Source organism: Xyrauchen texanus, chromosome 33 (genome assembly GCF_025860055.1).
Source record: "Xyrauchen texanus isolate HMW12.3.18 chromosome 33, RBS_HiC_50CHRs, whole genome shotgun sequence".
Classification (NCBI taxonomy): domain Eukaryota; kingdom Metazoa; phylum Chordata; class Actinopteri; order Cypriniformes; family Catostomidae; genus Xyrauchen; species Xyrauchen texanus.
Window position 1 is genome coordinate 30,982,761 of NC_068308.1, and position 18,271 is coordinate 31,001,031.

General features: G+C 38.0%; 1 protein-coding gene across 4 annotated transcripts in view; it reads left to right on the plus strand.

The window, feature by feature from the left end:
* The first annotated feature begins 1,054 nt into the window (after positions 1-1,054).
* qki2 (QKI, KH domain containing, RNA binding 2) overlaps positions 1,055-18,271 on the plus strand; it is a 57,316-nt gene continuing 40,099 nt past the window's right edge. For all 4 annotated transcript variants that reach the window (XR_007968491.1, XM_052102772.1, XM_052102774.1 and 1 more), the window contains exons 1-2: positions 1,055-1,780; positions 16,512-16,654. Coding sequence is in view for 3 of the 4 variants with exons in the window: in XM_052102772.1 (XP_051958732.1) it covers positions 1,639-1,780; positions 16,512-16,654 (285 nt within the window). In the remaining variant the exon portion in view is untranslated. The remainder of the gene's footprint in view (positions 1,781-16,511; positions 16,655-18,271) is intronic.

The following is an 18,271-nucleotide window of genomic DNA, read 5'->3' on the forward strand; positions in this document are numbered from 1 at the left end:
ATAGGTTAATTTTATCTACATAATGTCCATGTTGATAAGGCCCAAACATATTCTATGCAAGTTCAATTTCACACATCGTTGGATTGTGAAATGTGTCAGCACTCAATTCATAACCAAACTCAAGTATGTGCTGCATTCTCAGTGTTGCAGCAAGGGGCACTAGAGCGGATTTACTGACAATGGCAGTTGACACTTTAAGTTGATCAGCTAATGTATTTATTTGCAATGTTTTTATTGTTTGCAAATGTAACCGGTCCTACTTGACCCGATCTTAACGGGATTCAAACCAGTGTCTCCAGCGTGGGAGGCAGGCGTGCTAACAAATAGGCTAAAGGCTACAGCCTCCAGCGTCACTCGCTTGTGTGCCTCTTGAGGCCAGCGGAGTGAGGTTTTCATACTGCACATCTACCTACCAGCTGGCTACCGTTACACTCACGCCCCTAAACCTCACTCCCATCCGGGTCACGGCACCACTGTAACCGGGTCCTACTCTATCTGCTCTGAACAGGATTTGAACTGGTGTCTCTGGCATGAGGGGATGAGTGTGGCCTCAGTTGGGCACGCTAGGCTAAAGACTCTAGCGTGAGTCGCTAACGTTACATACAAATTATAAACCAGCTCATGTGGATTTTTTTTAGAACTCTGTCAATGCTAGCTAGATGTATTGCTGGCTTCCATGGCTGCAGCATGCTGTTTGCCTGCTGACTTGTTTAAAATCTTGCAAACCGGGATGTTGAAATACTTTTGGGAAATGGGCAGTTAGCAGGATCACACAGGCCAAAACACAAACATACATTCCAAAGGAGAATATACTGGCTGTTGTTTTCAGAGAAGCATGTTTCCTAAATCTCTGATCACGTATTATGATAATTTTATGCTTTAGCAGGGTAAATATATTACATATTGCTCTTTTAAGAACAAAAGATGTCTCATAACAAGTAGTCTATTTGTGTAGAAGTTTGTGCGTGCGTGCGTGCGTGCGTTTGTGTGTGCATGAGGGAGAGTGAGAGAAAGACAGAAGTATCTCCTCCCATTGGCGACTTCGCACGATGGCAACGTTGAGCAGTCTAGGGGTTGATCATCATCATGTGACAGCCAGCTTTGGGAGAGAGAACACCACTGACTGAACACAGAAACATCTAAAGGAGTTTCCGTAGCGCGAGAGATAGTGAACGTTGCTCCGTTATTCAAGTGCTCCCAATAGGCATCGACGGCTCGGTGATAAGTTCTGGAAAGACGCTGCTCTGAACAGCCCGGATAAAAAACATTCTCCGAGGACAGAAGAGAGATTGAGAGAGAGAGATTGAGAGAGACGCACTAATCTCAGCGGGCATGCGGGAGTTTTCTGAGTTATTTGACGGCAAACATTGTACAAACTAATACGAACTCGCTCGCAGATTCTTTTCCTTTATTGCGTCATCAGTTTGGTATTTATAAACTGTCAACCGACTGTTGTCGGTTATAAAAATTTTCAACATTGCGTTTGAAAAAGTAACGATTGCAGGGCAGGAGTTTGGATACTGGAATAAAACGGGCAACACAGATTACACCCCTCTGTCGCCCTTTTTTCCTTGGGGGTCTGTTGTTTATTTCCCTCAGCCCGACACATTTCCGAGATTTTTAGGCAACGGTTCAAACATGGTTGGGGAAATGGAAACGAAGGAGAAGCCCAAACCGACTCCTGACTATCTGATGCAGCTCATGAACGACAAGAAGCTGATGAGCAGCCTCCCAAACTTCTGCGGTATCTTCAACCACCTCGAAAGACTGTTAGATGAAGGTGAGAGGAATTTTTGGTTTCATTTGTTTGACTTTGAAGAGGACGCATGAATGTTTTTTTTTAATTCACCAAATAGTCTGGGTGCACAAAGTTGTTTTTTTTTCTTTTCTGAAATTATGACAGCGTAGTCATATTTATTTTTCGATTTCGTTATAAATAAAACTTGATAGAAGTCATTTATTCCTTCTTATAAGCAGTCGACGGCCCTGCCCGGGTCACGCATGTGAGGGCGTTGTTGATGCCCAGAAACTTCTGCGGCCGGGTGTTGCTATCGCCAGGGGTCGTTGTCCAGTACATCTGAGGGGTGTGGAGCCCTCACATCACCCCTAAATCTTGCTCTGTAGTGACCTCATACTGCACATAAACACATTAGACATGTTAAGATTTTGTACATTGTGACATTATTTTCATAACAGTTGCACTCATTTTACCCCCCAATAATTGTGGACATTGATTCCACTCAATGAAAAAAAAAAAAAAAAAAATGTAGGCTCTACTCTACTTTATAGCAAAGACCTAAATTAATTGAGTTAAAGGAATGTTCTGGGTTCAATACAAGTTATTCGACAGCATTAGTGGCATAATGTTGATTACCACAAAAATAAATTTCGACTCCTTCCTCTTCTTTAAAAAAAGCAAAAATCAAGGTCACAGTGTGGCACTTACAATGAAAGTGAGCATGGCCAATATTTGGAGGGTTTAAACAGAGAAATGCAAAGCTTATAATTTTCTAAAAGCACTTGCATTAATTCTTCTGTTAAAACTTGTGTATTATTTGAGATGTACATTTTTTAAATTGTAATTTATACTGTCGTTTTAGGGTTTGTAGACATTACATTGTGATGGTAGCATAGTAAAATTTGTAGTATAAAATTTGCTATAACTTTACACAGAACAGGTTTGCAAGTAATTTTATCACACTAAAGTTATGTTTACACACATTTCTTTTATGTCTTGTGGTTATACTTTTGAAAAAGTGAGTATTTTAATGTAAAAAAATAATTGGCCTCCATTCATTTCCATTCTAAGTGCCTCACTGTAACCTTGATTTTTGTAACCTTTTAAAGAAAAGGAGGGAAGAGACTAAATACATTTTTGTAGTAATCAACCTTATGCCACAAATGCTTTAGATTGAGCTTAACTTGTATTGAAACCGGAACATTCCTTTAAAGGGGAAGTATGTAACTTTTATGTCAAAATAAGTTCTACTATCCCAGTTTATTGTTTATTGACAACTATAAGTAAGCCATTTGTAGGTTTACCTACCCCAAAAATATAAACACTGGGTTGTCCAGGCACTATCAAAACATTGATGTTTATGTTTTGAGCGGCCTGCTCCGTTCGACCCATCCCTTTCTTGCTCAACCTATTGTTTGGGGCGTGGCTACTTGTTCAGCTGGGTGAATATGAATATACATGGAAGACGTGTACACAGAAAAAGACATTTCGCTTTGCCAAAATTTGAAGACTTGCTAAAAGACACTGATACAGAGAACAAAGTAAAACCAGAGTGAATTTCGCCTAGGGTGCCAAAAATAAAAAAACGGCGCTGTCGTTATGCTTGATAGTTACCAGAAAACAATCCTACCTCATGCTGGATCCCACACACACCCAGCTGGCGTTCAATCCAGCAATATTATTGGACAACCTGATTCCTCTGCCACTCTTTCTGTCCGGTGTTTATATTTTGTAGCGGTTTGTTCATTGCGACATTAAACATTTATCACCATTTTTTAGTATGGTATATTTACTCATATGGAATCGGAGTGCAAAAGGGCGTGATGAGTCAAAGTGGTGTTGACGAAGGTTGTTTGGAAACAGAGCTGGACAGTAATCTGGCATACCGGGCATTTTCCCAGGGGGCCGACACACTTTGGGGCCGATCAGGGACAGACTGGCCATCTGGAGAACAGAGCTGGGCGGTGAGTCAGCCGCGAAACGGGCCGAAAGGGCCGCGATAAGCTAAAATGATCCGCCGCGTTATGCAGAACGGACCACAAAACGGTGCTGCGATATGCAGAAAAGGACAGCAAGTAGACTCTGAATGCATCTAATCAAATTCAAAAGGACTGAGATATGTTCCAGTGAACTTATAAAATCAGCCAATTTTTTATCCAGCCAGAAAGCATCAATACAAGTCCTAATATTCTGGCAGTTTTTGGAGAGCTACTGGCAGCAGTTGAGACCAGCCTACTTGTTAAACCCCGTTCACACCGCCAGCAATTTTGTAGCTTGATGTCGTTAGACTCTGCGATTTGTGTAGCTAGTGGCCGTTCCTACTGTTTGTCGCTGTAACGTTATTGGAGGACTGCTTGTCTGGCCATAGCTTTTGAAAATATGATCAAGGATAACACCAGTAAAATTAAGATATCATTAAAATATTGACAAGGAATCAGTAATCTTGTCTCCTAAAAATGTATATTCTGCAGTGTAGAGTGTTTTAGAAAACATGCAGCAGTGTTCAGTGCATTAAATTATTAACAAATTGGATAACTATCAATCCAATCTATCATGAATGAACGAATCAAACTCCTTCGGAATGCAGAAAGTTTCTGACATGCTTTTCTAATCATCATTGTGTTATTCTATTCATGCATGTGATTACATTTAAGTAAAAATTCCTCACGACGCTGAAACTTCTCCGTCTTGCCTGCACTCGTCTCCAGTCTGCCAGGAGTCAGATAACATGAGTTCTGCTGTCTTCACGCTCATTGGAAGATGCTCGCGATTGTCACAAAGTTGAATTTTTCTCAACTCATCTTATCGCTCTCAAAGGCAATCTTTGTCGCCAACGGCCGCGACAGCTCGTGCCGCCGGAAGTCGCTGTGCTCTCAATGAAAATGAATGGGATGGTCGCTGTCTCGAGTGATGAGGCGGTGAGCATGGGGCTTTCGATTCAGATAGTAGCAGGTCTATTTTTAACACATGTATACTAGCAAGTCATTTGGCTTTACCCTCCTGACCTACATGGTATTTGTGAAATAGATTTTGTAAAGAATGTAAAAGTTTGAGTTTGCTCAGTGTTGACATTTCTATGACAGCACGCCTGAATGCTGAAGAACACGTGCATTGCACAGAGAATGCAGGGGAAGCTGAGTGCCTGATAACAGAAATACTTCTCCCTTTCTCTCTTACTCTAATCACAGCACTTGGCCCTGGGTTATTTCATTCTCAGTTTATTGCAGATAATCCAGTGTAATATAAAGGTTATCACTGCAATACTTTCACGGAAAGAAGGGTGATCTGGTAGATTTATATATCCCCAGAATTTTGACATTCCTGTTAGAGTGAATTCAGTCTGTCTAGTACCCTGGTACACTGAATCTCTTTTCATCAGATCTCACTCGCTTGTGTCAGAAATAACTTCACTAAGCATGGCTTTTTCAGTTCCTCTGTTTAGAGTTAATTTAGCCTTGCCTGTTCTCTTCAGTCAAGCAAACTGCAAGGAGCAAAGGCTAAAATGTTGATCAGCAGAAAAGTAGGTGGAACTACAATGTTTAGCTCTCTTTGATCTCCTTAAATCTAGCTAATTTCTTGCAATCACAGATGGGTTCAAAATGACCCACTGCACTTTGTATAGCTTTATTGGCTCACAGATTTGTTTTATTTATTTTTTTGTTTTAAATATGAGGATCCCAGTTATGTCAGGTTATTATTTAGAGGGTACTGTAATATAAGCTTGGTATTTTGAATGAGCATTTGTAGGCCATTATTTTGTACTATGAACTGTGTTTTTTTGGTCTACAGTTTTCTAAATGTACATTCTATTTTACTATTTAACACAGAAACATGCTTATAGTTGCTATATAGGTTTATCTGTGCATTATTTTATGTCTGGTTCCTCTCAATGATTCTTCCTCATTAACGTAAATCTGTAGTTTGTTAATTTTTGTTAAAATATCTTTTTTCTATTTCAGCTTAATATGGATACAATGTAATGTGGACTTGATATAAGCCAATTGTAGGTCGATTCCAACATAAAACAAACAACATAAACACTATGGTGCTATCAATACATTGTCTTTGTTGGATCATCCCAACCATTGGCTCAAGCAATGGTGTAAGTTTGGGGCGGGGCTGTCTGTTTGTCCAATCAATGGAGGACTGGGGAGAGTTTGGGGAAACCTGTTTGAAAACAGTCGTTTATTTTTGCAATACCATTCAGTGAAAATCACAATACAAATAAATCGAAATTGAAACTATTTCAATTTCATTCATAACATTGTATTTGTAATGTTCCAGATTCATTGCACATCATTTTTGAAAATTGATATTTAAAAATCTGAGTTGTTAAACATTATTGGTCTAGCTATTGTGAAGCTTCAAAGTGTGTATTCAATGTGAAGAGTGTTTTCAACACTCTCTAAGTGTTCCCCCTAAGGAGCAGAGATTCTGGTATGCAGCTAATTTAATTATTTGAGCAATTAAGCCATTGTGGAAGAAAATATCTGGGAAAAGATCCAAAGCAGTGTTAAATCTCTCTTTGAAAACACTGGCTTTTTCTTATCTGATTTAGATATAAAAAGGAACTACAAACCCCCAAGGGGGGCCTATTTAAAGGTTAAATTGACACAAAGTCTGCCTTCCTGTTCTTTTCACTGTTATATTCTGCAATATTTTTGCATTCAACTAAACACTTCAGTTGCCTTTAATAAGTACTTTCTCAAAGTGTAATCACTGTGACTCTGTGGCACTATAAAAACATTGCTGTATTTGTTTGAGCAACCCGACCAGACCAACACAGTGACATTAGCTTAACAATGGTGTGAGTTTGGGGCAGGACTATGCGTTTGTCTGACCAATGAAAGATGGTGGTTCGGAAAACCATTTTTGGCTATTCCATTTGATGACGCTAATGCTGCAGAAATTGCACACCGTAGCTTTAAATAATCAGAATAGTTGGTATTTTGACAAGTGCATGTCTCCATTGCGTCATGCATTTTCTGAAGGGGTGAAAATTGCACCAGTCAACAATTTTGTGAAATGTTGAATTTTGCTGATATCCTCACATTACGGTCTCCATGGTTAAGCTGTTTTCACCCCTTCCAAACATAGCTGTTACATGAGTAATCTAGAGAAGCCACTTTGACCTATGCATCATATGACTATGACAATAAAACACTCACAATGGAGTGAAGGAAAGATCACGATTCTTCATTAAATTTTTCTTCACTTCATGACTGTTTCTGTACGTGTCCACTGGCATGTGGTGAGCAAAGCAGGCATTTTAAATTCATTCCAATGAGAATCCACTTTGCGAGCATGGAATCCCATTGGAATGAACTGAAAACTCTTGCTTCGCTTCACTCGCCACGTGCCAGTGGACATGTACGGTTATAAGTGCTGAGTGTTCCACTGAGGGAAGTCAAGTTTGTGTGTGTGTCAAATCGAGGGATGAACTCAATTTACAAAAACAAACAATTTATACAGAAAGCAAATCATGTCTTTTTTTTTTTTCTTGTACCCTGCTGTCGACCCTGACATTTTTAGTATGGTTGGTAAAATATGCATTCCTGTTGTCTGTATTACATCAATAACAACTAAAAACAACTAGCTTTAGGCACCACTCTGTGGACATATATATATTTACATATGTTCAACAACACTTCCAGCTTTGACCACTGGGGGCAGTGATTAGGATTTCGGTAAGCACAGACCGATTTTAGCTGAAGAACTTCTGACCTAATGTTGCCAGATTCACAGTGAGATCAGTCTAGAGTAGTTACAGGGTTCCTACGGTTAAGGAAAACCTGAAAATATCAGTGAAATTAAAAATTGTGATTTCTAGGCCTTGAACATTATGGAGATAAGTTTAATAAAATCTTAAAGTAATTGAAAATTTTAAAGCATACATATATATATTTTTTATTATTTATTTTTTTTGTTATGCTCTGCTCTAAAATATTTAGCTAAGAAATCGCTCTTTGTGAGTGCAAGATCTTATAAAATTATTTTTAAAACCACTTATCCAGTAATCATAAAAGACTGGAAGAGTAAGGAAAAATTAATTGGTCAAAAGGTGTGGGGGAATCCTTTAGTTATAATGATCCTAATTTAAAAACAGTTGAAGTCATGATATGTGCCCATTTTGATAGTTTAGTTTGTGCGCACAGAAGTGCCTTTTAGTGTAATTGTGCAAATTGTGTGCATGTATGATTTTTTCACTCTCTGAGAAACTTATTGACCTTTTCGTCTCAGTGCATGTGACATCTGCATTCTTTGATTTTGACTGCATTAAGCCATTACCTCCTTAGCCAGATCCTGTGACATAGACAGAGTGAGACACAGAAAAACCCAGGCGATCAGTGTATGTGTCGAGGGCATGCAAAACTAGACAGCCTCCCTCAAACTCAAGGAGAGTGCAGTCAGGACAAATGTCGCAAAATTAACATGCACTAAAATGAATCCTTCTGATATACTTCTCTGTAGGGAGCAGGTGTAAATGAAAGGCTGAACTTGCTTTGCAACCTCTACACAAAAATAACATGGACTCAGTTATTGTATCTTGCATCAGAAAACATCTGGATGATTTTAAAAGTGAGAATACAGAAGAGATTTGTTTTTCTTTTATTTAGGATCTCATAAACATTGATAAAATTAGGAGCATGAAAAAGTGTGCTATGACATCAGCAAAAGTTTTTCATATAATATTTATGTTATGACTGGTTTTGATTCTGATCTGTCAAAGATCACATGAATGGCAAACTATTTTAAACTAGTTTCAAAATGTGACGTAATAATGTAACGGATCTTCAAAGAGAACAAAATGTATGTTTTATGTGTTCCATCAGGAATATATTGGATCATGAAAAGTTTTCTCTATATGACAGATGGTTTAAAAGGGAGGGGTTGCTAAATAAGAGGTCATGGTGGTGTCGCCTGAAATGTTTTGAGAATTTTTTTCAGAGTTGGAACAAGTTATTTCATTTTGATAAAAGAGTAAAAAAATTTTCTTCAAAATAACTTTCCATTTTGATTTCCTATTAACTTTAAAGGAATGTTGCATGTTTAATACAAGTTAAGATCAATCCACTGCATTTGTGGCATAATGCTGATTTCCACAGAAATTATTTTCAACTTGCCCCTCATTTGATTTTAATCAAATGAGGGGCAAAATCTCTTACTAACCTTATCTGTGCAAAGTTATATCAAATATTACAACTTGCATCATGAAGATGTAATGCTGGTAAACCCTGATTACAGTCTTGTGGCTTTACTTTTGAAACCATGTGTATTTAAAATGTTTTGGATTGGCCCTATAACATTGGACGATTCAGTTTTATTTTATTGATCATAAACTTTTTGCAGAGAATGCTGTTGATTGAGCTTAACTTGTCTTGAACCTGGAACATTCCTTTAAAAGATGTGTGTTCTTATTATGACTCCGTCTTTAAATACTCCTGGGCCTTGCTGGGATTTCCCAAAATAAAGGACATTGGAGTTTAGTTTTTATCTCAAATAGATTAACAGAAGCAAAGATGGAAACAAACATTTTTATTTCAGCAGCCAGATCTCACTCCAATGAGAAATGGCCTTTCTAAATGAAACGGCATTGCTTGTCCGTGGGTGCACATCAAAATATTTGTGCCTAGAAAGATAGGGTGGCAGTTCTAATGTCATTTTCAGGTCAAATCTTTGCCTCCATGTCAAACCGCAAGTGTGTATGTGTGCATGAAGATGCTTTGTGGTTGTTTCTCTTTGATGCGATAATAGTGTTGATTATCAAGTTTGTCAGTGCAGTCGTCCTGATCTCATCAGTCTGTCCTGCTCTTGCCAGACAGCTTTGCTTGCGTCTGTAAATACACAATACTTATCTCACCCTTAACTGCCAGTTTGCCTTCCTGTTGTCTTGACACATCACACGATCTCTCTCTCAGCCTAAATGCAATCAGTGTCATCCAATCACAACAGCATGTTACCGCTGACCATTGCAATCACATCAAGATGATGTCATGGAGCTTACAATCAGAGTGACGCAGTGATAAGCACTAAGTACACATTTCACATTTTCTTCAAATTCTGAAGAATCAGGAAGGCGTTATTGCAAGGAATAGATGTCAACATGTCAAGACGAAGCATTGAAAGTGCAAAAGTTTCTTTTAAAGGAATCGTTCACCCAAACATTTAAATTCTGTGATTTACTTGCCATCATTTCATTCCATCATGACTTTCTTTTTTCTGTTTTACACAAAACTGGATTTATTAAGAAAGTCTTGGATGCTCTTATATGCTCCATATAATTAAAGTGAAAGGAGACTGGAGCTGTCAGGCTCTAAAATGTCAGTGTATGTACGATTTTGACATTTATTATGTGAATAAATAAAAGGCACATTTCTTGTTTCGAAATTAGTTGTACTTTACACTTTTGTTTTGTTGGACAAGAAGAACTAGCTTCATACCATGTGACTCGCATTTGATTTTCAATCATTGAAAATAGGCCAAATTTAACAATTTATGGATGGAGCCACATTGAGAGCCCCATATCTATGGAATTTAAACATACCTTTAGTTTTGCTCTAAAATCATTTGTGAAAATTAAAAATTGTATCCCCGTCTGGATTATTTTGGCTATCATTATCATTTGTTTATATTACTTCAGAAAAAGTTTTAACAAAATTTCAGCTAGGCAAGTTTCAGGAATTTCACGGATTTGACATTGAATAACCCAGCTTTGTGTGAGAAACGTACAGAAATTTAATCATTCACTGAAACAGCATTTGCTTGCAAGAAACACAAGAACCTATTACTTTACTGTTGACCTCAATTCTAAAAGCCAATTTGTACTTCTGCGTCCAACCTACACCGCAGACTATGCGTAGCTATGACAGTTATGGCATTTTGTACGCCGTAGGCTGACATGTGCCTCTTCCAAAATGTAACTGCATTGTATTGATGCAGACCACAACAACTGTGATTGATGCACTTTATCCAAAGACCGCCTCCCGGAATGATAAGAACCATTTCTGAGGTAGCCTTACATTTTCGCTCCTTTTCTCCCCAATTTGGAATGCCCAATTCTTAATGTACTCGGAGTCCACATGGTGGCGTAGTGACTCGCCTCAATCCTGGTGGCGGAGGACGAATGTCAGTTGCCTCCGTGTCTGAGACGTCAATCCACGCATCTTATCGCATGGCTTGTTGAGCCATTATCGCAGAGACATAGCGCATGTGGAGGCTTCACGCTATTCTCTGCGGCATCCATGCACAACTCACCATGCGCCCCACCGAGAGCGAGAGCCACATTATAGTGACCACGAGGAGGTTGCCCCAACGTGTGTCTACCCACCCTAGCAACCGGGCCAATTGGTTGCTTAGGAAGATTGACCGGAGTCACTCAGCACGCCCTGGATTCGAACTTGCGACTCAAGGTGTGGTAGTCGGCATCTTTACTCGATCACATTGTATTTGGATTTGGGGCCATTAAAGCAATTTTCCAAGCAAGGTATTGTATAATCAGCATGGAACATAAAAAGTGTGCCAAAATATGTATTTATTATTATTTAAGCAACTCGAGCAAGCATACAGTGCAATGCAGACATATAAATAATAATATGTAGCCTACCTAAATTTCAACATGTTCACATAATTTGAACTTGTTTTTACAATAATTTAATCAATAATTTTTATAAATAATTAAGCGGATTACATTGCTTTAGTTTATTTGTACATGTATAATTGTTTGTAGATAGAAAGTTGGAAGGTTTTCAATAATATTAGAATGAGTAAATGATGACAGGGTTTTCCTATTTGTGTGAAATAACCCTTTTAATGAAAATATTTTGTAAATTGACAAATAATTGAGGTTTCGTGAATGGTGCCTCTAAGTCATAAGTTCTTTCTTAAAATTACAGGAGTTGAAATTGCACAGCCTTCACCACAGGATTTTGCCCTGAAGCTGAAAAATAGCATTTAGTTTAAAGATATGTTGTCAGAGTAAATAGGAATATTTTTATTGCATGAACACATTTGTTTTGATTCTGTCACTAACAGTCTGACAATTGCAGTAACTGTAGAGTCTGCTCTCTCCGTGTGAACACGAAGGATGAGTCGAACAGTTTTCTGGCGGTGAACAATTATCCAGATGGTTCCCTGTTTGAGGTCTGCTCTTTTATCCCTCTAGCAACCTTTTCTGTCTTATTTTTTTATGTTTCTTCTGTTCTTCCCAGCGTCTCTCATCTCTTCTACGCTGCCACAGATGGCCGACTATGCTGTCTGTGTATGTGAGACTGAAATACTGTTTCTGATCCAAACTCACCAGTGCTTGTCCTGCATTTTAAGGTGCACTGATATATCAACAATTAAAAAGACTCTAATGTACCAACTTCCAGTTGTTCATTGAATAAATTGCATTCAAATAGTTTTTTTAGTTTTTTTGCAAGAACTTGAGTACTCTGGAAGTGACATCACTAAGATGTAATCGATCATTAAGACTCAATAATTGCATGACTAGACTTTTTTTTTCAATTTCAAAACATTTTACTTTGATGGAAATCCAATAACAACTATATTTTAATGATCCTTTAAAGGGGCCTTTGTAGTCCCAAAACACGGAAGAGAATAAGCCATGGGTTCCTGGAATTATTATTTTTATTTTAAATAATGATGAGTAAAATAATTTAGAACATAATTACAGTCTTTTTCTCTAGGTATGTCCACTTTTCTGTTGTTTATATGAATTTCAGTGTGTGTGAGACTACATCTCTTCCAACCTTATGTAACGGCACACACTGTAAAGTAGGGTTTGGTTGAGTAACCACTTTGTTTCTATTCAGTGTCCAGGGTGGTCTGAAGACTGCCAGCTCTTGCGGGCAACAACACTTTTGTTCACCAAACGACCAAGGAATGTGTCTAACATCTTTCCTTTTAATCATGCTGGTCTTTCTGCCAGCAAAGAGCTTTGATTTCCAGTTCTATATAACTTGCATGCATATAACTTCAAATTTGGAATAGTGATTTAGGTGCAAACTTCTCTTGGGTTGTTTCATCCTCGGTGTGAAAAATACTAAAGGTGTCAGCAAGAATAATTCTAGCCAGACGCATGACAGTGCATCATTAGTAAATAACAGTAAATGAATAGGTTATCTTTGTGTGTTAAATGTGCAGGAGGCTTGCTGGCATTATGGAGGTTATATTTATGACTCAGTAATGTAGTCGTTGCAAGTTGCCATACCAAACTGAGTGTATCATACTGTAGTATCGGACGGCTAGACTCCGATGACAGTAAACAACACAAACTGTAATCAAAGACGTCTCGGTTTCTCTCTCTCTCTCTCTCTCATACACACACATTTGTAAATGATGGTCTGCAGTAGGAAGCTCGGTCACTGTCTGTGTATGTGTGGTTTTGCAGTGTTGACCAGTCGCATGTAATGTTTGTTTTTAGTGCCCTTGATGGTTGTGCTAAATACCAACCTAACTGGGGGTGGAAATTATATGTCACTTTATACTGTATGTCACTTCAGTTCAAGTGTGTGGAATTACAGTATATTTATGGTTTAAAAAAAAAAAAACCCAGTATTTTAACTGATGTCTTTTTTTATTAAGCTATTTGATATCTTAACATTTATGTATTTTCTCTGAAAAGGCTTAAAAGAGTGTTTTTCTTTTTCTCTCTCTCTTTCAAATCAGGCAAACAAAACCGCTATTGTATCAAACAGCTATTTCAACCCAGGGCCTTTTCTAGCTAAAAGCAATGTCATTTATTTTATTTTAATATACTAAAAGCTGCGGCTTGCATCAGAGTGTGGGGGAATCAGTTATCAACTGAAGTGATAAGTCATACTTCATTTTAAGTGTCGAGACTGTTGGAATTTTAAGCTGTGGAGTAAGACTAAATCTAATATAAACTGACTGGCTGGTTAAAATCACCTTTAAACACTCAGTGTAGTGACCAATTATACAACTAAAAAGGCCAACATGTGTAATTTATTCCCTATTTAACTGCAAAAAGCTTTTAAATGTTTTTTTTATATTTTCTTTTCATTGTTGGCATCATATAACTGGGTTATAACCGTTTTTCATCTTTATTCTGAATGGTAGCATATGTGTGCATACTGATTAATGCAGTTCTAATAGACCTTGTAGATCACAGAAAGCTTTGTTTTTGTTTTGAGTGTAAGTGTGTTGTAGCGATTGTTTATAGCAAAGAACGTTTAAATGAGAAAAGAAACAATTCAATAGACGGTTCCATTTTAACTTGGTGTTGCACAGTAGCCTATACCAGTGCCATAGTACTGCCATGGATTCAAGCTTCATAAAACCGGTGGATCTACAGTGTTTTTCATTAAATACAGTTGTATGTACGTGCATTAATGCTTATGTTGCGAGACGCTGATAATAGTGCAAGGCATAGCGAAGACACAACCGCCAGAGACCTCCAACTCTCTGAGGGCTGTTGACTTTGAACGCCTCCATCTTTTTCTATGCAAGCATGTGCTAGACGAACTTCTTTGATTGTTTTGTTGAGTCACGCTGTTTTTTTTCAGCGTCTCGTGCAGTGACGATGCATTTTTTAGACGCTGTGTCAATTTAAAAGGAAATTCATGCTTTAAAACATGTCTCGAGTCACCTGTAAATGCTCATTTTAGCATTCGAATATGCATTTTTATCTTAAATTCAACAATATTCTACATTTAATTTGACAGCCTTAATACTCATGAAATTAACCCGCTCATTCTTTGGGACTAGGTGAGGGTGGTGGCATCAGTGGGGCTGGAGTTCAGAGGAAAGACAGCCCACTGAGTACCAATGAGTTATTGCTTGTCAGATCTAGTTGAGGTTTGTTACTTTGCTCTGAGGATCCTATGGGAGCCGAACGGGCTACAGCTGGCTCCGCTTAGGGTTATATTAGGGTCACATTAATCTGCAGGCCTGGGCCGTGCTTTGATGTTGTCATTTTGAACTATATTGTACATCAGTGCAAATCCATTCAAATATACTTCTGCATCTTCCCAATATCCTCCAAAGAGCCTTTGTTAAATAATAATCATTGCTTCAGTCTTTTAAGCTGGTCTCTTTGGAATTCCATGGTTTGGACCAGAGAGCATTCAAAGGGCCTGGTGTCTGATCCACTCTTTGCGAATGCACGTCATGGTGCGTCTCTCCATGGCTGTCCGGGCTCTCGTGCCCTTAAGGAGTTGTATTTGAATTAAATTGTTAAAAATAACTCCCAAAACTCCTGATGAGTTCATGCAAGTTTCTTTTTTTGAAGATGGATGCAAAGTTTATTGCTTCATCACTGCATTTATTGTGATCAGCCTTGTGTTACACTCTGATTAAAGGGTAACTAAACCCTAAACCAACTTTTTTTAGTTAATGATCTGTAAGCATGGGGCTTTATTAGTACTGGTCATTGATTCAAGTAATTTTTTTGACATTTGTGTATAAAGTGTTTTAAACAATATATGGTGTAAAAACATCTGAGTGCTGCCCTCTTCAGGTTGAACGGTGGCTACTGCAGTTGAATTTTCCTATTGGCTGTTGCGGTACTTCGTGACATAAGCGGTGACAGCTGACGTAAGCAGGTTCCAGCTCACCACGGCAGATTCATGTACATGTCGTCTTGCGACCGTGTGAGGAATAATAATAACATAGAGTCTGACCGCAGCTGTCAATTAATCCGTCACTACGAGTCTCAGGTGCCCGCCACCCCATCACCCCCCCCCCCCTCCTCCGCTCAGCCCCGCACTCGGTTCATTCCCTCTATCCCCGCCGGGTCTGCCCACTTTTCCAGCATTTTCAAATATTTCTAGTGGGTGGAGTCAGACTCTGAGCAGGTGTTTAGTTACCCTTTAAACTGTCTAGAGAATATTAACACTGCTATTTGTGAGGAATATACATATTTATAGCTTTTAAGGATATGTTTTCAAAATTGACTCGCCTGTGGGCTGCCTGAATGACTCATCATTCACACCCTCTCATGTTGTTCCAAACACTTGTGATTTTCAGTCTTCAGTTGAACATAAAAGGAGATGTTGGGCAGAATGTTAGCCTCAGTCACCATTCACATTCATTGCATCTTTTTTCCATACAATGAAAATGAACGGTGCCTGAGCCTAACATTCTGCCTAGTAATCTACTGTAGTGTTCCACATAAGAAAGTAAGTCATATAGGTTTTAAAAGTTGTATGATTTGTTTTAACTGGAAAGGCTTCCTTAAAAAAAAAAAAAACAATGCTTATGGTGGAACATTTAAAACAACAGCACAAGTTTTTCATAACAGGCAAAAAACATCCAAAAACATGTCTTTAATTGTTACAAATTTCAAGAACTTTTCCAAGAGGGTTTTACCATGCAAACATATGAATGTATACTGTACTGTGTGTGTGTGTGTGTGTGTGTGTGTGTATATTTAGTATGTATGCAAATATAAAAAAGACAAACTAGTCTGCCTTATCGACTAGTCGACCATTGTGACTCATCCCTAATGCAAACTTTATTGCTTCCTAGATCAGCCATGTGTTACTCTCAGATTCAACTGTGTAGAGAATATAAAACCGTTATTTGTAAGCACTTTGCACATTTATTGCTTTGCAGAAAGTATTCATGTGGTGACTTGGCTAGCATGATCTTTCTGGAGGTTTGCCTCTGTGAGATGTTTTACCTTTAGCATTGTTTGCTCTATAACCTTTTCTAGTTTGAATTTCTGTCCATCATTCTCTCTCACACTCTCCGGGGCTTAATTCTCCGCATGCTTTTGTATAATTGAGTTTGTAATGTGTCTGTTTGGCAGAGATTGGACGGGTACGGAAGGACATGTACAATGACACAATGAACGGCAGCACAGACAAAAGAACATCGGAGCTCCCGGATGCTGTGGGGCCCATTGCACAACTCCAAGAGAAACTCTATGTGCCTGTCAAAGAGTACCCAGACGTGAGTGTTACTTTACTCTTCCAAAGTAGAAATTTCACTAGAGTATATTTCTTGGTTGGTCAGTTACTTAAACTATTGTATAGATGTAACTTAATCTAAATATATAAATTGCAGCGGGTATGTTTTCTTCAGAATCAAACACCTTAACACCAATGGTTTGTTTTAAAGGTGCCGTGCGTAGGCCTAATTTCTACAAATTAAGCCGTGCTATTGGTTGTCCCGCCCCTGTTTCCCTCCATTGGTTAAGTTAATGTTGCCATGTTAGGTTGTTGAAATAAAACAGAGCAATACAATTTAAAGCTCAACAGTGTTTTTACACACGTTTTGTGGAATTCAATGAATGGCTTATTTAAAGTGTCCATGCAAATTAAAATGAGTTGGGAGAAAGTATTTTAACCAAAAATTACATGCATCACCTTTTAAATTACATATGATAATTTCAAAGAAAAGCAGAAGATTTATCGATAAGAAAACGTGCATCAGGTGCATTTTGCTCTGGTCATACAACATCAAGAGGAACGTCATGCTCAATTATAGCTGCTTTACAGCAGATTTGTATCTGGATAAAATGAATGCCACATTCATGGTATTACTGGAACATTAATGCAAAGAAACAGGCTTTTCCTTTATGGTAATGTGTTTTATGTGTACTTAAAATGCACTTACAATCTGATCAGTGCAAGATGTAGAGATATTTATTAGTGCTAAAGGTCATGTCTCTAATAATAAAATACTTTCTCCTATCACAGTTGAATATGCAGAGACAACCATAAATAAGAAAAAGTACAAGTAACCATTTGTAGATACCCCAAATTTGTAAACTCTGTGATGCTAAAACATTGCTATTTTAGATTAATGTACAGTAGCAATCATTTTTGTTGCAATATATTAATTTATATATATATATTACGGCTGCTAATCCCACACCTACTCATAAGCCTAATCGTAACCATTTATAAAGCATATAAAACACTGATACATTTTATCACGATGATTTATTTAGAAAAATCACTAAATTCAGTACAAAAGTAGTCCAAAAGGTGATGCGCCGCATACAATAGCTTTGTGTGAGATTGAGAGTTGAAATTAAATTATTAATCTCTGTAAATCTTTTCCTGATGCACACCGTAACAAGCTGTCACATCTCATTCAAATACATCGCAGAATAAGGTAGTCGCAAACGGTGACGAGACCCTTGAAAAACAATGAGCATGCGACATCACTGCCGTTAAACCGGTGGTTGTAATACTTCTTGAGGCGGCAATTTTTACATTTTGAAAATGAAACCAACCAACGCAGGTTGACTGGTATGCCGGGCGCAATGCCGTTATGGCAGAAGGTGATTGAGTTTATTGAATAAAAGGCTTGAATTTGGATCTGTTCATCACAGAAAGCAATCTGAAGATTTGGATTATAGCTAACAAATGTATGGATAAATTGTATAATTGTTTTATGGTGCAATATATGGTGTTTTGGCATATTTTAAGAAACTCCTTTTGTGTCCCGGGGCAAACAAAAATTATATTAAATGCTTAATAAATGATTAAACGATTACAGAGGTTTATTCATTTTAACAGTTGGAAGTGTAGTCTTGGTTAAAGTGATATAATTCTTTAA